Raw genomic sequence first — 24449 nt, 5'->3', positions numbered from 1 at the left:
CATTGCTTCTGCCACCTTTCCTTTCAACCTCTCTTTAATGATGTTCTTCATTTTATAATAATATTTATTAATATTATGTGAATTGGCGGATGGCAAACCAGCTTATAGGTGCATTACCGCCACCTTCTGGACTGGAGTGTGGAGCAGTAGATTGGCAGCAGACAAAACAAAACAAAATATAAATTAAATATTTTTTTTATTTTCTTCCTGTTTCTCTTCAGTAGTTCATATAAAGATGATGTTTGTTCTATGATGTCTTTCCCAACACTCACCATTCACACCAGGGTGTTTTAAAAGAAGCGCTGGCACATTATTATTGTCATATATTAACACTGTGTTTACATTAAACACGAATGCTTTAGATTTGAACGCACACACGTCACGTTGCGGAATAAAACAAATATATTGAATTCATCCGGTTATTTCCGGTAGGGCCAAGAGTCACCGGGTAGCTGTTTCCGGGGGAATCGTTGGTTTGTGCGCAACCGCGGTGCGCCGCGTTATTAGTGCCGTGTCGAGGGGTTTGGAGGAGTTTTGTTTACAAAATGGAAGAATTTAAAAGCTGTAACCTGGACTACTTCCCCGAAAACATCCTGATAGACGTGCTGTCGTTCCTGAGCGTGAGGGAACTCGTCCGAGCTGGACGGTGAGACACATGTAACCCTGCTGTCACAGGCTTTTCCCCTTTTTCAACCAGCCATTCGTCCTGTTAGACAGAAACCTGCCACCTTTTGTCTTTGTTCCGACTCCAGTCACATGATGAAGTTGTTTGTTGTGTTTACTTCACCAGAGTGTGTAAGAGATGGAAACGCCTCGTTAAAGACCAGCGACTGTGGAGGTTTGTCGACCTGACTGCCTGGAAAGGAGTAAGTTACTGACAGTGTGGTCTTTTCATTGATCCTGTCATACATCATGGTGTTTAGACACAGCCACTAAACAATAGACACATGTATTACACGAGACCAGATGCTGCAACAACTTCCCCATTTTAGTTGGTGATAAAGAAGAAAACCCGAGAGTGACTGAAAGCCTTTAAGTCCAGAATCCTTGAGTAATCAGAACCACTGGGTTCAACTTTGTCGCTCACAATAAATCAATGACAACAAAGCCTCCAAGAATCATGGGAGTTCTGTCTGTTTAAGGCTGTGAATATTTAAAATTGACACGCATCAAAACTGACATTTACATTTTGATGACCTTTACGCTACGTTCTTAGTTTTGATCGGTCCTGTATAATCTTTATAGTGTGTACAACACAAACAACCTTACAAACAAAAACAAGGATCCTGAATACATTACTTAAATGTTCAGGTTTCTGTTTTCCAGTTGTATAAAAGAGTTGGAGGACTCTTACATAAATTATGTCTGTGACCTTCTTTGACGACACAAATCCTCTCAGGCCTTTCATGTCTGGTTTTCTTGCGGCTTCGCTTATGATTTCCATGGTCCAGACTAAACATTGAGACATTTAGCTACACTCTCTGCACCACAGAGTTGATTTCCATGCAGTTACATCTCCTCCTGTCATGTATTTATATCTCTTGTGTGTTTTATCAAATGATTTCAAATAATCTTTAATGTTTAATTGTGAAATGTAATGTTTAATGCAGTATTTGTAATCACTTTGAAATACCTTAGTGTGCATCTTGCCCTAAGCCTCTTTTGAAGTAAACACTATAACAGATGGATTGTGTGTGTCTGTGAAATTATTGACATATTCTCTGTTTTGCCTCCCACTCTCCACTCTCAATACACACACATATTCATGGACTGTCCACTGTGTGTAAGGTGACGTCCCGTATTCTTTGGGTCCTGCTGCGTCAGTATCTTGGTTGTGGACTAAGGTGCCTACGGTTGCGTGGTTTGCTGCTCTCGGCCCGAGGCGGCACCTTTCTCTCTGAGTCTTGGCTCAAAGCTTTGTCCACAAAGTGCCCTCGGCTGAGTAAACTCTACCTTCTGCACGCAGACCTGAGAAGCCTGTCCAGCTGCCAGGTCCTACCTCCATCTTTAAAGGTGCTGGAGCTGCGTGGTTGTGAGCTGCCTCGCAGCTTTTTCAACCAGGCACTGCCTTCTTCACCTGCCCAAGAAAGAGCAGAAGCCACATCCAGTGTTGGTGCTCAACGGCAGGGACAGGATAAGAAAGGAAAAAAGCTTGGCTCTCCATCAGGGATTCCTATTGAGACCTTAGTCCTTAACAATGTGCCCTCTTTCACGGACCAGCACCTGCAGAGTCTGATATCATGGGAGAGGCTCCATCGACTGGAGCTGCGTGACACGTTTCGCGTGACTGCCAATGGGCTCAGGAGCTGTGCTGCCAAGGACGGCGTCTGTGGTGTCGAAGGGCTCTCCAGGCTCAAGTTTCTGGAAATAGGCATCACTGGGCGGCAGGGCTACCAGTTACAGATGGCCTCCCTGGGTTTAGGGGCAGGATGGCTCGGACTGGAGGAACTGAGCCTGGGTGGTAAAGAGGTGGGGCCGGGCCTGCTCTGTGCCAGCCGTCTGAAGGACCTGAAGCGCCTGTGCCTGTGGGCATGCACCCTCAGCGAGATGCAGATAGTCCGGAGCTGCCGGATGCTCCGGGGACTTCGCCAGCTGGAGTTTTTGGACGTGACCTTCCAGCCCCGGCAGGGTCCACCAGTGGTGGAAGGGGAGGGTGGTGGTGAGGAAGAGCAGGAAGGTGAGGAAGCTGCAGGTGAAGAAAGCAGCAATGATGACAACAAGGCACAGGATGTGAATGATCCTATTCCAAGTCTGCGTCGCTCACTGGCCGTCCTGCTGCCATCCTGCGCACTAGTTTTCACCAACTGCTCCATTCAGATTAATGCAGATTAATGACATCTTCACTGCTGCTGAGTAAATACAAGTGGCCCAAAACAATGAAATGTCATTCACACAGGCATATGCCATTTTAAATAGCATCATTGATGTAATGATCAATTTAAGTTTTTATTATTGCCCACATCAGCTTACAAGATATGACTATTTCATATGAACCAGCTCACTGGTGCAGCCTCTATGTTTTCAGACCTTTTGAGTCAACAAGTTTAAAAATGACTAACAAAGCAAGTACTCTGTGAAACTGAAGAAATCAAAGTTAGCTGTAATTAAATAGTCTTGATGTCTTTTGAATCTGTTAACTTCATTAGTCAGAGGAATACCAAGTCTCAACTTTGCAAATCTGTGGTTTCTAGATACGTGAAATAGAACATAAGATGCACAGCCATCCACAATATAAACATAAACTCAGACAACCACTTGCCTCTTATTGTGACGGTCCCCTTTGTGGAGCCAAAACAGCTTTGATCCATCGATGCAAGGCTTCCACCAGGGCTTTTTCTTTCATAGCGCTTTACAGCACAAGTTACATTCACCCATTCACATTGGCACAGCACTTCTGTACACAATGTTGTTTTAAATCAAACCTCATTCATACACCTTCAGCACAGCCATCAGAGGCAATTTGGGGCTCAGTATCTTGCTCAAGGACACTTCCTCATGCAGACTGGAGGTGCTGGAGATTGAACTACCGACCTCCTGATCCACAGCCGCCCATCGGCAGCATCAGATAGTTTCATTTTCATGGATTTTTCTTTTCATGACGTCCCACAGTTGCTTGATTGGATAGAAATCCAGGGATTTTGGAGACCAAGTCAACACCTTGAACTTTGTGATGATTGTTGTGTGCCAGGGCACATTCCCCTGGTGAGGGAGACCACTGCCACCAGGGAATGCTGCCTGCAACAATGTTTAGGTAAGTGGTACATGTCAAACTAAAGTCTACCTGAATACCAGGACCTAGGTTTTCCCAGCAGAACATCACCCAGAGCTTTGCACTGTTCTAGCTGGCTTGCTTTTCTTCTCATAGTCCCTCCTGGTGCTATTTCTTCTGCAGGTAAATTATTCACACACATCAGGCCGTCAAAATGATGAAAAAGAAAACATTAATCAACTTCAAGAACTGAGTGTTCACTCGCTGCCTAATACATCCCACTTCTTGACGGCTGTCACTGTAACTAGATATTCAGCTGTCAGGTTTTAATGCTTTGGCTGTTTGCTGTATGTCCTCTTTATGGAGCTATATTTAACGATGAAATATGAAAATATTTCTTTGGATAATATAACTACATGACAATGTTGGCTATACGAGACAAATTGTGGGACTTGAATACTTTGAAAATCAGTTTGCCGCAAAGCAGCCTTGCTAAATTTGGAACTGTTAGGAAATGGTGTGGTGACATTGGTAATGTTAACAAAACATTGTCTCATGGTTTATATTGTCTTTAACTATATCTTTACCCACCATCTTCAAGGTAAATCCTTGGACAGTCAGTTCCAAACAGATTGAAACAAGTCCAGGATTTGTGAACCAAAGTATTTTGAATACTCAGTTCCAATATTACACAACATTTGTAAGTATTACTGTTAGCCTGTAGAGACATGAGCAGCTGCAAGCGACAATGAGAGAGAGTTGAAACAAACTAAAGGATATCATGCACCTGTTTCCTGTTCTTTGAAACCCTTTCAACTGATCAGAAAAAAGTGTCTGTCACAAGCAGGTGTTTGGTTTTGGTGTTTGTCGGTTTTGTGTTTGTTGAAGAGCAGCATACCATTTTTAAAGTCCTCTTTGTAAAGTCTTGTTTCCATTTTATTTTATTTTACTCCTTTAGAAATTATAAAATGAAAAAAAATGTAAAGGGAAAACATAGATAAGTGTTTTTGACATGATTTTTCATGTAAATAACATAAAGAAGTTTGAAATCTTAAATGAGAAACTGGTTTTGAATAAATCTATTTTGAGCAAATAAAGGTTGGTGTATTTGTCTTGTATTTTGTGATTTGATTGCATCATTCACCAAAAACATCATTAAAGGTGCATTTCAGAGAAATCCACACATATGAGCTTGACTCAATAAATAACTGATATATTTAACAATTAAGATGTTATGAAGCTGCAGTGAAATTTATCTTAAACTATTCAACTTCAAATATATTACAGACAATGACTTCATGTTATAATAAAAATACATTAAAAAAACAATGAACCAGAAAAGGATTAACACACAAGTGGTCAAACTGGAATTAAAGTGCATATGTACTTATAAAGAGATTGTGATTTTATTCAGATATTAGTGTTGTCTCGTTCAAATAATCCAGAAAAAAAGGATTTGTTTTAGGAAATTACATTTGTGTAAGAAAAGTATTGATAAGATAATAACAAATCTTATTAAAAAACTCTAAACTGTATTAAAAAAAAAATGTGTCCTTCATTTGAATAGTTAAATTTATCTTTTCATGTGTTATTCTGAAAAATTATTGGTTTCAATAGTGGAATAAAAATTCATTTAAAACACTCCGCCATTGTTGTTAAAAAATCAAAAGGAGAAGAAGGCGGGTCTCTGTCTGAGTAGCACCGGTATACACCAATCACACGCGCTCTCCCGCAGTGATTCTGGCCAATGGGAGCCTTCCGTGTGTGACGCACCAACCAATCGCGTGGGTCGAGGTTGGCTTTTTGAAAACGTTGGCGGCGGAGGAAGCAGAAAACTGCGGACTGAGCTTCACTGAGTCGACGCTCCGTGTGTTCGGCACCATGCAGGTAATAATCAAGGATTTAATGTTTATCATGGTGTAACGAGAACTTTACATCCGCTCGGGACATGTAACCGTTTCTCTCTGTTGACGCCGGTTCGAGCTGCGTAGCTAACGTTTGGTTTTGGAGCTACACTACGGAGCTAGCTTACATGTAGCATAACGCCTCGCTAGCGGAAATGACAACAAGTTGAATATAAAGTGAACACACGACAAAGGAAATACAAAAGTGCGAATTTTAAATGTAAATGAACCGCTGCTGTTGAACTGGGGCCGCTGCTTAGACCCCGAGTACGAGGTAAACAGTGTTACCTGAACAGGGGCCTAACGTCATTGTTTAACCACGGAAACATATAATAATGTTTATCTGTAAGGATTAGTTAAATCACAACCTGAAATATGACAATGCTGTGGTAATAAATCAGGTTTTATATTGCACCAAAATGTGGTTCTATTGTCAGTGTAGTGGAACCTTTTAACTTTACAAACACTGTATTTCCAACTTGAGATAGTCTAATCTGATGAATGGACACACATCCTGAAATGAAAGAATAATAAAATACCAGACAAAAAGGACCTTTACAGTCCAGATGCAGTCCAGTGCTGAAAGTTTTTTCAAATCCGAACATGGGAAATCAAAAGACAAGTCAAGAAGTCTTCCATCTTCATTACACTAGAAGCAAACAGGGAAACTAGTTGAGTTCTTACATATTTGCAGGCAGCCACAGTCTGTGCAGGAAAAACCCTGAGAAAGTTGCCATCTTGGGTATTTTCAGGACCAGTCGATACATGCATACCTCGGGCATTGTCTAAAATAAGTAACATGACTCGATGCTAAGATAACACCTGAATGTCAAGAGAGACACACACAGCAGCTCAAATACCCTAAGTTAATGTTCACTCTGTGTATTTCTTTACAGAATAAGGAAAATTATGAGCCCCGGGCCTTCCAAAGACAGGTACGTATTTATAGTTGGAAACACATTTAGATTTGCTTTCTGTGTTTAACTTAATGTGTCGTCAGTGATCACCCTTTTAGTTCATTCCCTCCTGCTGTAACTTCTATGTCATGGCAATGGTCATCGGGTCACTCATAGCTGCATGTTTGTGTTTTTGCCTCTGAATTTTAGTTTGCAACCCCAAGCATGGTTACAGGGCCACAGCGTGTTCTGGTGAAGCCTCGAGCAGAAACAGACAAAAGTGCAATCGCAGGTATAAAAAAAAAAAACTACCTCCTTACCTACAGAAACCACTCAGTCCTCAGGAAATATGCCTGTTTTGATTGTATTGTCGTTTGTAGGCCCTGGGAGAGAGTGTGTTGGCTCATCCTCCAGTTTACCTACAAGGTAAGTGTAATCACTAGTCCATCTCCAGTTGTGTTTTCATATCCTGCTGTTTTTATGAATGATTTCAAGCAGCCATCTAAGAGCCTCTGCTATTTGACAGGTTAACATGAGTATATCTTTTTTTGCACCTTTCCACAGGAAAGTCTCCATTGATGACTTTGACATTGGTCGACCACTGGGGAAGGGCAAGTTTGGAAATGTCTACCTTGCAAGAGTAAAGAAGCTGCATTCCATCGTTGCACTGAAGGTGTTGTTCAAGTCACAGATGGAGAAGGAGGGTGTGGAGCATCAACTCAGGAGGGAGATCGAGATTCAAGCTCATCTTAAGTAAGTATCCTGAAAAAACTGTTTTGCATCACAAATGTAATGTTTTTATTTATGTATTTATTTAATCTAATAGTCATTGAAAGAAATAAAACATCATGTAACATCACACTTTGAGTGTTTGAGGTTGTGCCATGAATACACAAACGACTTTAAATGAATTTCGCTTGGTCTTGGAAATACCGTCAACAACAGGCTCCCTCAAAATAAACTCAATTTTCTCCTCAGGCACCCAAACATCCTGCGTTTCTACAATTATTTCCATGACCGCAAGAGGGTGTTCTTAGTACTTGAGTATGCGCCGCGTGGAGAAATGTACAAAGAGCTGCAGAGATGTGGAAGATTTGATGACCAGCGTACTGCCACGGTAAGAGATTAACCAAGTTGTTAAAAAATCTGTGTGCATTCCTTGTAATGTATGTTGGCATTTTGCTGTTATAATTCACTGCTAACCTTTTTTAATTTTGTAGTACATGGAGGAGATAGCTGATGCTTTAATGTACTGCCATGAGAAGAAAGTGATTCATCGTGACATCAAGCCAGAGAACCTGCTTCTCGGCTATCGTGGGGAGCTGAAAATTGCCGACTTTGGTTGGTCTGTTCATGCACCTTCTCTAAGGTGAGGAATCGTTGTCACCGACGCACTGTGCTCCATTAGAAACTATTGCTACTTCCTGCTCACCTCTTGTTTTACACCTTCTCAGACGCCGCACCATGTGTGGAACACTGGATTACCTCCCCCCAGAGATGATTGAGGGCCACACCCACAGTGAGAAGGTGGACCTGTGGTGCATTGGGGTCCTCTGCTATGAATGCCTAGCTGGCAACCCCCCTTTTGAAACCGCCAGCCATTCAGACACATACAAAAGAATCATGAAGGTTGGTGTTGTTCTCTTGGTGTCTGATGGAAAAAATATGAGCCAATCTTTTAGTCATAAAATAGCTATCTGGACAACATTTTGTCTTTATAATAAAAAATATATATATTTTACTCAAACTATTTCAGGAAATTTACAAATTTCAATCCACAAATCTTTAATGAATCTGATTCTCATGGTTTTTGCTGCCACTTGATTAAATTAATAAATATCTTCTTGCCATTTTCAGGTGGATTTGAAATTCCCCAAGGTTGTCTCAGACGGTGCCCGGGATCTGATCTCCAAGCTGCTTCGCCACAACCCCATCGACCGCCTCTCACTACAGAGCGTCATCGACCATCCATGGGTGCGCGCCAACTCCCACCGGCTCCTACCCCCGACCTACCCTTCCAAGAAATCCTGAGTCCACCTAGCCAGCCTTCTTACCTCCCTCTGAGGGGTGTTTTATATCCTCCACAAGAGACTCTGGGCCGGCACCTTTTGGTTTCACTGCCGTGGGCTTTAAACTGCCATTATTCTGGCACATTTTATGATGGGTATGCATGCATACCCACTTTTTATGTTGTACAGTGTGGTGTTATTATCTATGTCTAGTACTTTGCCTCAGAGGTTTTTGTTATTTTATTGTCAATTCTTTTCTGCTCCTTTTTTAAATGAAAAGCTCTGTTTTGGATTTCTGTATCTGATGGTGCTGACTCCAAAGTGCTGTTAGACTGCCTGCCTCGTGCTGAATATATTCTCTAATAGTTAAAGATGATGTGTACTGAGGGATTGGGTGGAAAGTGTGTTTATTTTCCTGAAGACTGTTCTTCAAACTCTAATAAATGATATAAAAGGATTTGGGGACATCTAGTAAATAATTAGTTTTGTACACATGGGATGTGGTTACAGAACGAAACAGTATACAAATTATTACTAAGCGAGTGGTCAAATACAGAATCACCCAAATTTACAAAAGTGATTCAGTCATTTTGTAGGCTGTGGATTTGTCTGTGAAGTTACTTTTGATGTTTTTATTCCCAAGTATATGATATTATATATTGAGTCGTATTTCTCCAGTGTATGAAGCACGTGGCGTCACACGGTAGCGTGGCCGAGCGGTCTAAGGCGCTGGATTAAGGCTCCAGTCTCCTCGGAGGCGTGGGTTCGAATCCCACCGCTGCCATAACTTTTTGATTTCATTTACTTTTATTTCTCTGTCACATGATCCAGCGTCTCTTCTCTGAGCGCGTGCGGTCGGTTGTCGTTGATTTAGCGTCCTTTAACGTGGATGTCTGTTGTTGGATCAGAACGCTAGAGGTCGCTAAATAACCACAATGTGACACAAGTTAACAAATCTACAGCGAGTTTTAAATATAAGATACCCTACTATTTAATAATATTTATATATAGGATAATTTTTAAATATCTTCATGTGATCCAGTGACTCAAAACCAATAGCAAATTATACAGCCACAGCCTAGCCTTCTAAGTTTCCCTTCAACCTTCAACTAAATTTCTACAGTAAACTCTTCTGAAACTTGACATACAGACAGTGGGAGTCACCATGAACAAGATTCAGGTGAAATATCGGTGTCACCTTTCGAGGATAAAAATAAAAAAATATTCAATATGAGCAAGATTTGAGTGATAAAATGAAAAAGTAGCAAATCTTCCCTTCAATTTTCTCTAATTTCTACAGTAAACTCTTCTGAAACTTGACATACAGGCAGTGGGAGTCACCACATGAACAAGACGGAGGTGAAATATCTGTCACCTCTCAAGGATTTCTTTAAATAATATTAAATATGATAATTGTAATTATACAAAAACAGGAAAACGACTCTTTCAGTTTTTAGTTTAAATAGAAACATTTAAAATACCTTATTTTTGTGTTTTCTTCGTTTCCTCGAACATTGTGACTTCATATAATTAAACTTAAATCATTGTATTGAGCGAGAATTTAATTTCCCTCTCGTTTACTAATCTTTTATTTCGGTAGGGGAACCCGCGAATTGAAAGTGCTTCCGGTTCAAAATCACGATGTTACAGTTCACTTCCGCTTCCAGCTTGACTCGAACTTCATGAACCACAACAGAGACGAGACGCGTCCAGGTCTGATGCGAGCCCATGTTTTACCAGTATCGTCTCATTTAACCAGTTTACTCTCCGCTCGGCTCAGACATGGCGGGTTTACCACCGGGAGACCCGCAGCTCGTCTCCATGATCGTCAGTCATTTAAAAACCCAGGGGCTCTTCGACCAGTTCAGGAGGGAATGTCTGGCAGACGTCGATACGAAGGTAAACTTCTTCACAACCCGACGATCCGGGGACGTTTAGGAATAAAACCTGAATCCAGGAAGCGGCAGCAGCAGCTTGTTCTGTTCTGCAGGAGCAGGTTTGATTCTGGAGCTCGTTTAGCTTCATGCTAGCAGTAAACAAACATGCTAGTAGTAAACAAACTGTGTTGGTCATTACTTTACTGCTTCTGCTAACAGGGAGCTGTAGCTACATGTCCAAGGGCTAACATGTTAGCTAGCTACAGTTTTTCATTCATTCCCATTCATTTGATACTGTTTGAACTCAGAGGCTCAGGGAGGTTGGTTAGTTTGGTTTTTATGTTGTGTTTTATAATTATTGTAATGGTTAATCAATAGTTGATTATATATACTTTATTATCGTAACTTTATATCATTGTCGTACTTCCTGTTATTGATTGGTTTGATATGCATTCATCTCTAAATCTGACAGTTTTTATCTAATTTGTCAATCAACTGTAAAACACCTTAACTTGCGTTTGATTTATTTTAAATGTGCTGTATATAAAAACATAATTTGGACTCAAACAAAAGGTGAATGTTGTAAAATCCTAGTATATGATTTTGGTTGACTACTGCACTTTTAGGTTTGCAGTTACAAAACAATCTGCAGCTCACCACACAGAAATATGTGGATGAATTATTTATCAGAAGCTAGTGTTTATTAACAAAACACTGCTTAATACTACAATAAACAGTTGCTTGATTAATTAATCGACAGCTTTTTAACAGATATCCAGTTATGGCCTAGGCAATAATGTCCAAAGGTTGTTGGTAATTGCCAACCTGTGATCACTTTCTTGCCTTTTCTCCTGCAGCCTGCTTACTTGAACCTGAAACAAAGAGTGGACAACTTTGTCTCTAATCACCTCTCTAACCACACATGGAGCCCACATCTGAACAAGAACCAGCTGAGAAACAACATCAGGCAGCTTGTGCTCCAGTAAGTGACCATGGAGAAACGTGTAGTCCACTATAGCAATGGAAATGATTCAATACTTTTTCAAGCTGAAAATGTTCCCCCCACGTAGATGTTTAATGTCTAGTTTTAATTTGCAAATTGCCCTAAGTAAAATCAAACTGTTCTCCTTAGATCCGGGATGCTGGAGCAGGGGGTGGACAGGATCGTGGCCCAGGTGGTGGATCCCAAAATCAACCACATTTTCAGGCCACAGGTGGAGAGGGTGGTTCGTGAATTTCTGTCGCCGGGAAGCTGCTCTGAAGAGCCACTGCCCCTGCCGCCTTTACCAGAGACCAAACCAGACAGCAGCATTCCTGAGCAGGGTAAACAACACATCATGTCTAGATATGCATGTTTGACCAGTAAAAGAGAAAAATCATTCTCCCTCTTCATCCTGTGGTTTGAAATTATTTTCCAATCGAATCACACATTTAACAGCTGTTGTAACATATTCATACGTTCACAGCCTCGTCGTCTGCGCCAACGACCACTGCAGCCAGTGACGCCATGTCCATCCTGGACACAATCACTTCCCTCAATCAGGAAGCGAGTGTCAGGGCCAGCTCAAGCACCGAGAAAGGACGTAGAGGCCAAGCTTCAGACGAGACCATGCAGCTGGTGGAGGACGGCGAGCAGGACATGATCATCGTGGAGGAGGGAGACAGCCTCCATGAAGATGGAACCTGGGAAGAGTCAGAGGAAATGAAGGTGGCATCTGAGATCCAGGTGCTGGAAGTGAAGACGGAGGACACTCAGGACCAGATGGATCTGGGAAAAGAGGGGTTAATAGAAGAGGTGAAGATGGAGGATGAGGAGGCAGGAGCTCAGGAGCAGACCGAAGAGGAGAAAGAAAATGCAATCAACCGAATCACGGGCAAACATTCAGAAGAAAAGCAGGACGATGAATTCCAGAAATCTACATGTCAGGCGAAGCAGAAAGCCAAAGAGAGGATCAAGGAAGGTGAGCTCAACTGTTTCTTTACATCTAGTGAAAGCAATCTGCCTTCAGAACCTATTCATGATAAAAAAAACACATTTCTTTGTCATGGACATAAAGAAAATTATTTGTTCAGAAATTACGTGTTAATGTGTCAGCACATTAAAGTCATTTATCAACAAAAAAAACTTTTAGCTTGTAAAGTTTTAGCTTGTCCTAGCTTTTTAAATGTTAGGATTTGCTTATTCTCTATGTTTTATATCATTGTAAACTGTTGGTTACGCAAATCAATCTCACAGCAGTCTTTAGGGAATTCTGATAACTTTTATCTATTTGGTATTTTAAAGGCAATTATTTTGACATTTTAGAGAAATTATAATTAAATTGACGTTTTTATTAACCATAATAAATTTACATTTAAGTAATACATTGGAAATTATAGTTTGTTCCACTCCTAAAAATTATTAGCATGGAAATTGACCTTCAGACTGATATTATAATGTGTCCAGTGTCTTTTGGAATTCAATTAAATCAGCTTCAGATTTGTCAACGGAGAATAATAAATACATCTGTAATGTTTGTGGATATCTGATCCACCGTTGCCTCGCCCCTTTTGTTTGTTTTTAAAACATGAATGTGAATATTTGTAAGAGATGTGCAAATATTTGATCAGCTGACTCCTTCCTTCATCAACTATATATTTTATCACACTGTAGAATACTCTCTGGAGGACTCCGACCTGGATGGCCTGAGTGACATCACAGTGAGCTCTGTCCACACCAGCGACCTGTCGTCATTCGAGGAGGAAAGTGAGGATGAGGAGCTGCTGTCGGACTCGTCTAAAGAAGGGGAACTTTCGTCTGATGGTCTCATCTTTTTACTTGTGTTTAAGATTTCAGATTATGAAAATTAACTGTATCCTGAGGTGTTCAATATGGCCTCTACTACATAAGTTCTTGTACATATATTTGATTTTGAGCTTTAAAAAGTGTTTGTTTGTGTTTTTCACTAGATCAAGATGAGAGAGCAGGAGAGAAAGATGCCGCCGGAGAAGAGGAGCGCAAGCCTCGCAGAAAGGCCTACGTCCACAAGCCCTTCCTCTACTCCCGTTACTATAGTGACTCGGACGATGAAATCACTGTGGAGGAACGTCGGAGATCTGCAGTAAGTTGTTGGTTAATTAATTGATCACGAACTGGAACACATACATATTTTTATGCTCCTTCATCATTCTTCTGTGTCTCTTTCCTTAACTGTGATGTCATAGGCAAAAGACAAAGAGGACCGGCTGCTCAAGAGACAACAGAACAGAGAGAGAATGGAAGAGAAGCGTAAACAGAAAGCAGCACAGGCTGAAGAACAAGGTAATTCTGTTTCTCACGTGTTTGCTGTGGGCTTGAATTTAGATTCAGAGTCATCCATTCTTCTCATCCCATGTTTTGAGTTCAGCAACCGGAAATGTTTCAGTAAAATTAGACTAATAAAGGTTTAGTCTGGTAACAGAAAAAGTAATTTTCTGCTTCTTGGGCTTAAATTTCTCACCTTCAACTTTCAGCCTCTCTCCTCACAGCTTTGTTTCTGTAACACTACAGTTTCCCCGAGATTCTCTTCAAACGTGCTCCCACTTTAAGTCACAGAAATGAAATAGCAGCGTTGTGTGTTATGTTGTTCGGTCCTGCTGTGTGTTCCTATTATCCCCTTCTTAAAGACAAGTCTTAGCTCTGTGTACTTTTCACTGTCACATCATTAACCAGGCTTATTTCCAACACAGATCAGAGAAAACAAAAGGGTGGGGACTCTGCTGGGGCGGACCGGCCCGGGGCCAAAGAGGCTCGCAAAGAAAGGAAAGTTCTGGAGAAAAAGATGGCTCTCAACAGGAAGAGGAAACTAGACTCAAGGTACGTCATCCAAAGCTCAGATTCAAATTCACATAGCTGCTGCAGTGTACACTCTATAAATAAATGCATTATTTGCTGCTTCAGGAAAGAGGGAGATGTAACTAGCAGGAAGAAAGGAGACACAGGAGGAGAGGGATCCAGGAAAGTGGTATGTGAAAGCTGTCGAGAGTAAAGCAGATTCACCGCAGGTCATTATTTTGTCTTTGGATTGGTGAAGTGTAATAAAGCAGCATTGTGTTTTATTGTTCTTTGAAATCAGGAAGGGAAATCTTCCACGTCAAAGACACCACAACCAAAATTGATAAGAAATCTCTCAGAATCTGCCTCATCTGATGAGAGACACAGAAGGACGAGCGGCAGCGTCTCAGAAGATTCCAGTGAAACCAAAAAGTTCTCTGACAAAAGCCGGACACACTCCTTCATCCTGGATTTGGAGCAAGGTTCCCAAGAGGCTCTTAAACAACGTCCACTCGGAAAATTCGATCGTCCGTCCCGTAAAGAACCTCACTCCAAGGAACGCAAAGAGAAAGAGCGCAGCTTCTCAGATGAATGTGCCAAGCTCAAACAAAAGCATGAGAAGAAATCTGAACACCAGGCGGATGAATCTCAGCACAAGGAAGGTGTGAAAGGGCCCTCTGAAGAGAAAGGTGAGAGGAAGCCAAAGATTAAAAGTGAGAAGAAAATGACAGGAAAGGCGTCTGAAGGTGTCGCTGACGAGGGTCCAAAGAAGGTGAAAGCTCCATCCACTGAGGCTGTTAAAGCAGAGAAGGACAAACAAAAGGACAAAATTAGGGAAAAAGATAAAAGCAGGGAAAGGACTAAAGGAGACAGAACTTCAGTTAAAAGTGATTTCAAGCAGCTGCTCCGCCCCGACTCTGCTGGTTCCTCCGAGGATCGGTCTGACATGGAGCCTGGGTCAGACGGCAGCAAGAAGAAGGATAAACACCCCAAGGAAGGCCTGAAAAGGTCAAAGAGCCACACGGAGGACAGGCCAGCAGAAAAACTCAAACCTGCAACAGATAATAAAGAGGGCGAGAAGGAGAAGACTAAACCAGATCAAGACAACCAGAAGAAGTCCAGCTCTGAAACAGAGAAAGATCCCAAAAAAGTCAAGACAACAGACAAAGTAAGAATCCTGGAAAAATCTAAATCAAAATCCAAAGAGGAAACTAAGACTCCATTGTTATTAAAGACCGATAAGAAAGTTCCGAGTTCAGAAGTCAAAAGTGCAGGGGGTGCATCTGTCAGCAAACCTGAGGCAACGAAGGAGAAGAAAAAAGAGGCGAACGTGAAGGAACAGAAGAAAGCGTCTGAAGATCCTTCACACGAGAAATCAGAAGTTAAGACTGCAAAGAAAAAACTAGAGAAGAAGGACAAAGTCCCAGAAAAGAAAGATGAGGGTCAAGAAGAGAAGAAAACACAGAAAGAAGACAAACTGGAAAAGTCCGATAAACCTTCAAAGTCCTCCACTTCCTCAGTGAGTGTTGAGGCAGAAGAGCCGCAGAAGAAACAAACTCTTACACAAGACACGAGCACAGACTCTGAGCCCGTCACCACCGTCACCACCTCGTTCTCAGACGACACCTGCGACGCCTTAAGTGACATCACCCCCGAGCCAACGGAGGGAGAAACGGAGTCGGGACTGGGCGACGTGCCCGCTGTGCCGGCCGAGGCCGACGCTCTGCTGGCTCTCATGGACGTCTGCACCTCAGCAGAGGCGAGACTTCCAGCTGAGAACATTCAAGAGGAAGTGACCACTGAGATAACGCTTCAGGATGCCGACATGAAAATGAAAGAGGCAGCTCTGACTCTGCTGTCCATGGATCCTGCGAGCAAAGTGGCCAAAAGGTTAGTAATTCAAGATACGAAGGAAGAAGCAGAAGTGGAACCGACAGCCCCACAACCCATGGAGACAACTGTGGCTGAAGAGGAAGAGCAGCGTCCTCCAGCAGACGAGCAAACAGCTGCTGTGACTGAGATCACAGCCACTGAGTCGTCACCAACTCCATCTCAAGAAACTGCTGAGATTGTTGATGAAAAACCAAAACGTGCAGGTATGTGTGAAAAGAAGGAAGATGCTTATAATTATCTCTCTATGCATGTCAGGTTGTTTCCATAATTAAAATCCTAAATATGAATCTTCTTCTAGATGAGTCTGAGGGAGAAATTGATGCGTCAAAGGTTGAAAGTTCTGAGAGTCTTTCTCCAAAGGTAAAGAAGCATTTCATCTTTGTAAAATTCAAATGTTTAAAGAATTGACTACTACGTGTTTTCTTTCACTCTGACAGTTTTTAACAATTTTAATGGTTCCAGTCTTTCTGATCAAAAAGAAAAGTAACTAATTGAAATATTGTCACACAGGAGGACGACACCACCTCCAATGAACCTCAGGCTTCTTCGAAAAATGAAGAAGTCAACGTGGCAGAAATTACTCCTGAAGCGCAGCTAGATGAGAAGATGGCGTCACCAGCAGCGCACAAAGAAGGTAACTTTGCTTATTTGAGCTGAATCTTTTCTGTTGTATGTGTAAATATAATTTTTTTGTGAATGTGCAAATGAGAAACATTTTACACTGACCAGTCTTTGTGCATCCACCTCATGGTTTGGTTAAGTTTATTTCACACAACATAAATACATAATACATAATTAAATTCATGTGGGGGTGTGGTAGAACACAGTAATGGCTTATATGAAAACCATTCCCAAAAGATATACAGAAGCTATTGTACAAAATCACACATACAGGTTGTATTTTAATGTTAAAAACTAAATTTGACATGTATTTGTATAACATAAAACATTATGTGGCATGACTATATGCCATATTTACAGTATAGATAACAGATTCTACTTCTTTACTTTCTTAGACAGTTCAGCTGCTGATGCTGTTGCGTCTGAGACAGAAGAGGTCACAGGAATCGCAGAGGGAAATGCAGAGGCGGCTGTTTGTGATCCCGCAGAACAAGTCTCCGACATATCCAGTAAACAAGGTGACTGCTTGAAATCTTGTGACTTGTTTTAAAAGAATAACATGCTTTTCTTTTTAATCATTCATTTAATATCCGTTCTTTAATGTAGATCAATGTGATCCAGATCCTTCAGACACAAAGACGAGCCCAGAGGTGAGGATGGTGATCCGTGTTTCACAAATTTTACTCGTGTGCTTCATTTAAAATTTTCAAGTGAGACTAAAATTCAAATATATCTTTCAATAGGCAAAGGAGGAGGTCGCTGAGGAGAGCCAGGCCAAGATGGAAACGGACAACAGTAAATATTTTCTCTTAACAGATACAAACACATTAAGATCTGTCCAAACAATAGAACTTTGTGCAATAAAACCTTATGGGAATTAATCAAAATCTATGTTCTAACTTCTTTTCACCACTAGTTCAACCTGAGAGTCAGAAGCAGGAGGAAGAAAAAGTTGCAGATGAGAAGAATGAAACTGTAAGTGTTCAAACACTCGCCTGGTTACAAACTTAATATTCACATTGAATTATGTTTTACTTTGTTGACCTGTTGAACTTTGTTTAGATGGAAACTGATGTTCCAGAGAAGATGGAGGAGGTCACAGAAAGTGAACCTGGGCCTCAGTCCCAACTCGTCAAACAGATCAGTGAGTCATGTGACTTATAGAAAGAGTTTTGAACACTTTACTTAATAATATGATAGAATAAGATAATTACAGTTTGAAAAAGTCTGCAGGGGAGGTGTTACAAGGATTAAGGGTTTATTTCTGTGTGTGTATTATTATTTAAAGTAATTTTCTTGTCTGTTTTCTTCACACGTGTCATAAAGAGCACACTGCCCCTTCAGGAGCTGCAACAGAAAACTGATTTTCATGCTGTTTTCTCTTCCACTTCACTCGTTCATCACTATTTGTCTCTTCCAGGCAGCATCTCCAGCACAGACAGCCAGGACGATGAGAACGGATCAACCCTGTCTGAGAAGGTCTTTTTTTTTTTTATATAACTGCGTGGAAGAAATTCAGCACTTACGTATGTGATAAATGTAGGTGTTGCTAAATTTCCGTCTGTTCTAATGCACGTTTTACTTTGTAGGAGGAGAAGACGGAGGGAAGAGGAAGACGTAAAAGAAAACTGTCCAGTCAGAAAGATGCAGCCGTGAAAGATTCTGGTAAAGTAGAAGAGATTCAGAGATTATTTAAATGTCTTTTGTCTGAGCTTGTGTAACCATGTTACTATTTGAATTGTCATAAGATTTAATAATTAATATTAATGATGGTTTTTAATAATCATTTCTGAAAACCAGATAAACCTTAAACCATTTAAGGATGAACTGAATCCACTGAGTAACTGAACTGTCTTGATGAGGGTTTTTAAGAGATGTTTATCACAGTTCTTTGAAATAGTTATTAATATATGTTTTTATATTTGATCAGGTGATGAAACGGATGAGAAGCAAAGTAAGAAGCAACTGTCTGTTGAGGTAAATACAAACTTCATTGTAGTAAAGTAAAAACATCAACTCTTGCGGGTTCATTTTTCTGTTTAACTTGAATCGATATAGTTTAGCTCACTTTTTAAAAATTATAATAACAGGAAACGGAGCAGGAGACGGTCGTAGAGGTCAAAACACCTCGCAGGGGACGATCGTCTAGATCAACAGAGGAGATGGAGAAGGACCGACCTAAAGAACCTGAAAAGTCTGAGGAGGCTCCGAGTCGCAGGGGGAGACGTTCAGGAGCTGCATCCAAAGAAACCACTGCCGGTAAACTGCTTCCTTTAAATTAGAAATATGGTCGTTGAGGTGTTTTAAAAATACATTATTTTGATGAGTGCTACAGAGTATAGAATACAAGTATCTTAAGTTTCTATTGTTTGGTTTTTAACTTCAGATAATCAGAAGAAAGATGACGGTAAAGACGAGGAGGACGCTGATAAAACCACTTCAGACGAACCTGCAGAGAAGGTATGTTAAGAACAGTGCACCATGTATTTAACATGTAACAGTACCAGGTTTATTTGTTGTGCTTCTGACATTGTTCACTGTTCAACATGTATTCGTTGAGTGAAAGTTCTTACCAATATGACAAGTAACTTAAAGCACAATGATGACCCCTATGGACCAATTTGGTGTCCTGCATCCAATTGGCTCCTTAGCAAATTTCTCCTGCAGTCCCCTTAAACTTAATCAAGCTCATAGATATAAATGCCTGATTTATTTCATCAAGATCCATGAATTAAATTTTTTTCCTGGGAAGTTGTTGAACATATCAAAAAACATAATCTCACAATGTTAAAGAAAGTGGAAAAATCCTGGATCTGTGCTTTTGTCCGCATTTGTCCCAAAATCGAATGGATTCTTATTTGGTCCACGACCCATCATTCCACTAAGTTTTCCGTTCAATCTGTTCAGTCCTTGTCTTAGATAATACATTTGTTGTGGTACAAATTTCTTTTCACAAAAAAAAATTCCCAATTTCTAGACAACTGAAGATGAAAGTGCACCAAAGGAAAGTGATGAACAGGGAAGTCCGGTCCATCTGCCAGCTCCTGTTCCAGGCGACTGTGAAGACGCAGGGAACTCAGGCTCCAAAGAGACGACTGAAATGCGTGAGTTAGTTTTTAAATTCAAGTCATATGTCTGAGGTAAAATTACCAGTGACCCAAATCTCACCAGTTAATTTGTGCACAAACCTGTGTGTTTCTATTTTGCTGTCATCACCGTTAACAACCTGTAAAACAACCTGTAATATGGCAGCTGGAGTTCGCATGAGGGAAGACTGAGATCTTAGCCATGAGTAAAACATTTTCTGGCTGATCGTATTCAGGAAGAGATGATGAGTGTGAAGTGTGAAGTAGATTTCATCAATTACATTTCTGTTCCAGGTAAACCAGCAGTGAAGAGAAAGAGGTCAGAAGAACTGGATGAATCTGTGGAGGTGAGAGTTGTTGTTATGTTATATCTTCAGGTTCCTGGTTTCTCAATCTCTATTCACTTCCTCTATCCCTTTCATGAAAGATGGAGTTTCCTTTGACCACATTGTAATTTGTGTGACTTGATATGTGTTCATTATTCTATAGGAAACCCAGGAAAACAAGATGGAGGAGGAGGAGGAGGAAAACAATCAACAGGAGCAAAGTGAGCAAGAGTCAGAAAAAGACAGTGGTAAGAAAGCACACATACAAACACCCACATTATAAGATATAAATTATATAAGAGTGAAATTAGAGCAGAGGCCTTTAAACACATCAGTTATAAAGAACAAGGTACTTGAATCATTGTTTTCTCTGAATGGTACTTTCATTTTTTCAGGTGCTTCTTCAGTGAGTCGGTCAGAGGAACAGGAGGAGGTCAAAGAGGAGAGCAGCAGCAGTGAGAGGAAACCTGATGATGTACGTTTACAAATTAATATAAATGTTAGTTTTAAATATCCTGAATCCATTGATTCAGCTTTGTTTGTTGACAATGAACTATTCCATTTTAACCCCTTTCCTTTAAAAGGTCCAATAGTGTCTTGTTTATTCTTTTCATCTAAGAAACTGAAATCTGATTCATGTAAATGATATGTTTTAGTAAGAGCCTGTTTTTTTATCTCTCCAGGTTGAGGAGGAGCAACAGCAGGAGGACCAGGACATGACTCCAAAGAGGAGTGTCCGGAGAGGGCGGCCCTCGAAGGCAGCCGGAGCAGCCACAGACGATTCAGGTAAGAAAACTTACTGCTCGCTTGAAACTATTTTCAAGGCAAAAGTAATATTTAAAAAAAGCAGTTTGTCACTTTCAAAATATTTTTCTAACCCATGTAAATAAAATCCTTGTTTTCCATAACTGTCAATCATCTTTTTCCACAGAAAAAAAGGCAGAAGACAAAGAAGGTGAGCAGAATGACGAAGAGGAGGAGGAGGACGGTGAGGAAGGGAAAGGAACTGCAACCAGAGCGACCACACGGTTAGCGTCTCGTCTGGAGGCTGAAAGGTAAAAGAACAGCTCATGGACACAACAATCACAACCACAGTACTGATAGAAACATAATGGAAACGTATCAGGTCTGAACACCAACATGCATTTTAAACATAGTTTGATTAGTTTGTCTGTTAACATGATCGACAGTAATAGTTCTGCTCTGGAAATCAACAGACGACAAGTTTTTATTTCATAACGTGTCATGAGATCAAGGTCATCAGTGCAAAGACAGCAACTAAAAGGTTTGAGGCGCTGTATCATGGCCTGTGCAGGTGAAGTCCTCTGAAGTCAGACGTGATGAATGCATCTTTGATAATTTCCCAGCTGAGTGTTTGCACTCTGAAGGCATCATCACTGTCACATCCTATTAAACCAGAGCCGAGGAGATTTAGTACTAAAGCAACAACTGTTGTTTCATATTTGTTTTTACTGCTTCTCAGAAACAAGCCAAGTAAACCATCCACCCGGGCAAGTCGACAGAGCGGCAAAGAGGAGACCGCAGCTGGCACACGGTGAGTTTGTTTCACTGAGGTTCTGCAGAACCAACGAGCTCGAAGGGGGAATCCGACAGAAACCGGACTGCTCGCTCGCTGCCCTGTGAAAGAGGACATTTCACCAAACCTCTTCCTGGAATTTTTCAAAATGTTTTCAAGTTATTTGCGTCCAAAATGAAAATAAGAAATCCTGTTGCAGGGCCTGAGCTGTTTGAAAAGGAAGGTATGATAAACACCGTGAGTTAGTCTACAGGTGCATTGTCACAGTCCATAAACAATAAGTCAACTTCTTTACATCTGATTTAGGAGAGGGAGGCTTTTGTGTCTAATTAAACGACAAATCAAAATAAATCCTTAAATAGTCTGAAAACTGAAATAAAAATAGTGATAAATTATCACAATTTTGCACATAAACCAAATCAGTATTTCCTACTGATGAACTGCATAGATTTTCCTATACACACATTATTCCATAAACTCATAGATCACCACGGACACAACATATAAAAAAGATGATCATCATTTATTTATAATTATTTTAATGCTTTTCTTCAACATAACAGTATTTTATATCATGGGTATAAAGAAATGTGAATGTAAATGACTCATAGGGCTGCCAGTGGTGATTATATATTGATTAATCTGACCATTATTTAATTGATTAATTGATCATCTTTTGGTCTGTGAAATAATACAAATATATCCCAGATTGCTGGAAAAATAACTGACAGTTAATTGATTATCATATGTCATTGTGGATTATTTTTCTCGGCATCAACTAATCTATTAGTCAAATAGTGGTTTCAGCTTTAGGTCATAAATATAAAACATATCGGCCAATATTCTTTGATAAGTACAATCTGTCATTTCAGGCCATTAGTGCGGGAAAAGTTTTCCCGATGCGATGCAGCACATTCTCTAATTGAATTCATAGTGTCTGTATTTTTCAGTCTCTTCATCTTTACGGTTAAGCTGCTGATTTCCAACACTCCAGCTGTTCACTAAATTTCCAACTGATAAAAAAGTACCGTTGTTAGAGAACAAGTAGAATCCAGTGGACCCAACAAAAATGCTCGGCTCAAAACATCCAGGTTAGAAATCCTCTGAAACATACCTCCTCAGTACGTATGTTTTCGGAAGGACACTGTTTCATTCATGAATATGCAAATGCATTTTTCATCACGTCTGTGAGAAAATGTATTTCGACTGTCTCACTTAGTTATTGTAGGGTTGTTTTTATTTCTTTTAATTCTGTCCGTGTGTGGTTTCAGAGCAGATTTAGTCAGAAATGTAAATTCATCTAGTTTCTGAACTTTCAAAAGTCCTCAAGTCTTAAACGGTCTTTTGAAATCTGCCTCGTGCTGTTTGCTCTGTCCAGCGGTTACATAAACATGCAGAGCCCCCGTCTTTGTGCTCGTTCGGGGTTATTGCAACACTTTTCTTGAATAACTCTTGAATTAACAAAGACAAACATTTACAGCCTTTCATACGACACTTAAGACAAACGCACTGACTTGCTGCTTGTTTCCCCCCCCGCAGCGGATCGAGGGGCCAGGCCGCGGTGGCTAAGGGGGGCCGTAAACGGGAGGCCAGCCCCCCTGCGGTGCGAACCCGGGGAGGGCAGAAATCAGAGGAGCCCCCTTCCAAGAGAGCCAAACGCTGAGCCCTCTGACAGCCGTGGACCCGTTTGCCCCTGCAGTGTTTTTGCTGCGCTCCATATTCAAGTCAGTTTTGGTGTTGGGGGGGTCAGAGGGGCCTCCTCAGCGCGTTAGCACGTAAAACTGTTTCTGCTTCATTGACTGTAGATGTTTAAAAAGCTCTGGATAGTATTATACACTCTGCTCTGATGGCTGGGTGTAAACCTGAGGATCTTTTGGAGAAATCCCCCAGAATACTTTCTACCGCACTATGCCCATATGGTTCGGATCAGACTTCATCATTCCTGCGTTTATTCAGTAATGCCCAGTGAACCAGAGTATTTCAGGCCAATCAGACGCTTAATGTGCCGCTGTGAGATAAAGAGGATTAATTGAAATTGGCCGTCAGTCAGACAGAGACCTCCACAGACCTCCGCAGTTATTCATGTTGTTTGTGATTCGTTGTGCTGTAGAGGTAGAAATCACTGAGGCATCGAGCATCCCTGGTGAATTTTATTGTTTTCTATTCATTCTGTGAATGAAAGGAGATGTTTCTCCCTCTTTTTTAAGGTTTTATTTTTATACGTAATACTCTGCTTGTATCTCTATGTTGAAATAACATTTGTATCAGTCACTGAAAGGAAAACAGATGACAGAACATGTTTCTATGAACTCAGTTTTCTTCACAACATATTTTCTACACTCATTGCAGATAAAGTACTGTCTCTCATGTAGGTAGTTTACATTTTTGTATGGTTTTGGAGTTCAGTGTATGTCAGTATAATGATATCTCACCCGTCTGTTAATGTTAACACATTTTTTTCATTAATGTAAAAAATGCTGAATATTGATTTCTTTTTTTATTCTTTGAAACAAATATAAAACACTTTAGGTTCTTACTTGTGATCTGTTATTTCTAATTCAAATTATTTGTCAATTCACTTTTTTTCCAAAAGATCTTTTTTCCCTTTCACCTTCTTTCCCCTTTCTCCAGACAGGCACATTATATCTGACACTGAGCAAAGAGCCGGTCGATGATCCGGTGTAATCCCACTTTTAAAGACCAGATCTCTCTCTGAATTCCATTAACGTTGCTTCTTATCATATCCGATACATTAACATTCCTTATTGGTTGAGTCACGCAGCTCCAAGAGATACCAA

The 24449-nt window shown here is 40.7% G+C and overlaps 3 protein-coding genes and 1 non-coding gene across 8 annotated transcripts; all 4 read left to right on the top strand.

The window, feature by feature from the left end:
- The first annotated feature begins 463 nt into the window (after positions 1-463).
- Positions 464-4806, top strand: LOC117768832 (F-box/LRR-repeat protein 12-like). Its single transcript, XM_034597211.1, has 3 exons — positions 464-646; positions 791-866; positions 1789-4806. Exons 1-3 carry the CDS (start codon positions 546-548, stop codon positions 2830-2832), a joined length of 1221 nt encoding a protein of 406 aa, XP_034453102.1. The 5' UTR covers positions 464-545; the 3' UTR covers positions 2833-4806.
- Positions 4807-5483: 677 nt separating this feature from the next.
- aurkb (aurora kinase B) lies at positions 5484-8975 on the top strand. Of its 2 annotated transcripts, XM_034597214.1 has the most exons (10): positions 5484-5596; positions 6510-6548; positions 6720-6801; positions 6890-6935; positions 7074-7262; positions 7488-7626; positions 7730-7878; positions 7964-8138; positions 8367-8534; positions 8571-8975. In XM_034597214.1, the coding sequence occupies exons 1-10, from the start codon at positions 5591-5593 to the stop codon at positions 8571-8573; spliced, it is 996 nt and encodes a 331-aa protein (XP_034453105.1). In that variant the 5' UTR covers positions 5484-5590; the 3' UTR covers positions 8574-8975. The 2 variants fall into 2 exon arrangements, with proteins under 2 accessions (XP_034453105.1, XP_034453104.1); XM_034597213.1 differs by having other exon boundaries at positions 8367-8975.
- Positions 8976-9220: 245 nt separating this feature from the next.
- On the top strand, positions 9221-9302 carry trnal-aag. Its single transcript has one exon. It is a non-coding gene; the product is annotated as a tRNA-Leu (tRNA).
- Positions 9303-10161: 859 nt separating this feature from the next.
- On the top strand, positions 10162-24187 carry bod1l1 (biorientation of chromosomes in cell division 1-like 1). 4 transcript variants are annotated; one of them, XM_034597203.1, is made up of 30 exons: positions 10162-10417; positions 11253-11377; positions 11528-11718; positions 11862-12356; positions 13049-13198; positions 13345-13496; positions 13600-13696; positions 14104-14230; positions 14315-14378; positions 14490-16284; positions 16380-16441; positions 16592-16715; positions 17098-17220; positions 17309-17352; positions 17446-17497; positions 17619-17677; positions 17765-17846; positions 18123-18181; positions 18292-18367; positions 18633-18679; positions 18793-18961; positions 19089-19162; positions 19680-19806; positions 20083-20135; positions 20278-20362; positions 20510-20589; positions 20798-20900; positions 21046-21169; positions 21598-21669; positions 23191-24187. In XM_034597203.1, exons 1-30 carry the CDS (start codon positions 10301-10303, stop codon positions 23312-23314), a joined length of 5052 nt encoding a protein of 1683 aa, XP_034453094.1. In that variant the 5' UTR covers positions 10162-10300; the 3' UTR covers positions 23315-24187. The 4 variants fall into 4 exon arrangements, with proteins under 4 accessions (XP_034453094.1, XP_034453097.1, XP_034453096.1 ...); XM_034597206.1 differs by having other exon boundaries at positions 10169-10417; positions 20278-20335; positions 20804-20900; XM_034597205.1 differs by having other exon boundaries at positions 10169-10417; positions 20278-20335.
- The last annotated feature ends 262 nt before the right edge of the window (positions 24188-24449 follow it).

This window comes from Hippoglossus hippoglossus, chromosome 10, assembly GCF_009819705.1.
Source record: "Hippoglossus hippoglossus isolate fHipHip1 chromosome 10, fHipHip1.pri, whole genome shotgun sequence".
Classification (NCBI taxonomy): domain Eukaryota; kingdom Metazoa; phylum Chordata; class Actinopteri; order Pleuronectiformes; family Pleuronectidae; genus Hippoglossus; species Hippoglossus hippoglossus.
The sequence above is the reverse complement of the archived record's forward strand: the minus strand, read 5'-3'. Positions and strand labels throughout refer to the sequence as shown.

Coding starts and splice junctions, on each gene's coding strand:
- LOC117768832 (XM_034597211.1), top strand. CDS start 546: ATGGAAGAATTTAAAAGCTGTAACCTGGACTACTTCCCCGAAAACATC. Junction 647..790: donor GAACTCGTCCGAGCTGGACG/GTGAGACACATG, acceptor TTACTTCACCAG/AGTGTGTAAGAGATGGAAAC. Junction 867..1,788: donor ACCTGACTGCCTGGAAAGGA/GTAAGTTACTGA, acceptor ACTGTGTGTAAG/GTGACGTCCCGTATTCTTTG.
- aurkb (XM_034597213.1), top strand. Junction 6,549..6,719: donor CCCGGGCCTTCCAAAGACAG/GTACGTATTTAT, acceptor TCTGAATTTTAG/TTTGCAACCCCAAGCATGGT. Junction 7,263..7,487: donor GAGATTCAAGCTCATCTTAA/GTAAGTATCCTG, acceptor TTTTCTCCTCAG/GCACCCAAACATCCTGCGTT.
- bod1l1 (XM_034597203.1), top strand. CDS start 10,301: ATGGCGGGTTTACCACCGGGAGACCCGCAGCTCGTCTCCATGATCGTC. Junction 13,199..13,344: donor AGGGGAACTTTCGTCTGATG/GTCTCATCTTTT, acceptor GTTTTTCACTAG/ATCAAGATGAGAGAGCAGGA. Junction 21,670..23,190: donor GAGACCGCAGCTGGCACACG/GTGAGTTTGTTT, acceptor CCCCCCCCGCAG/CGGATCGAGGGGCCAGGCCG.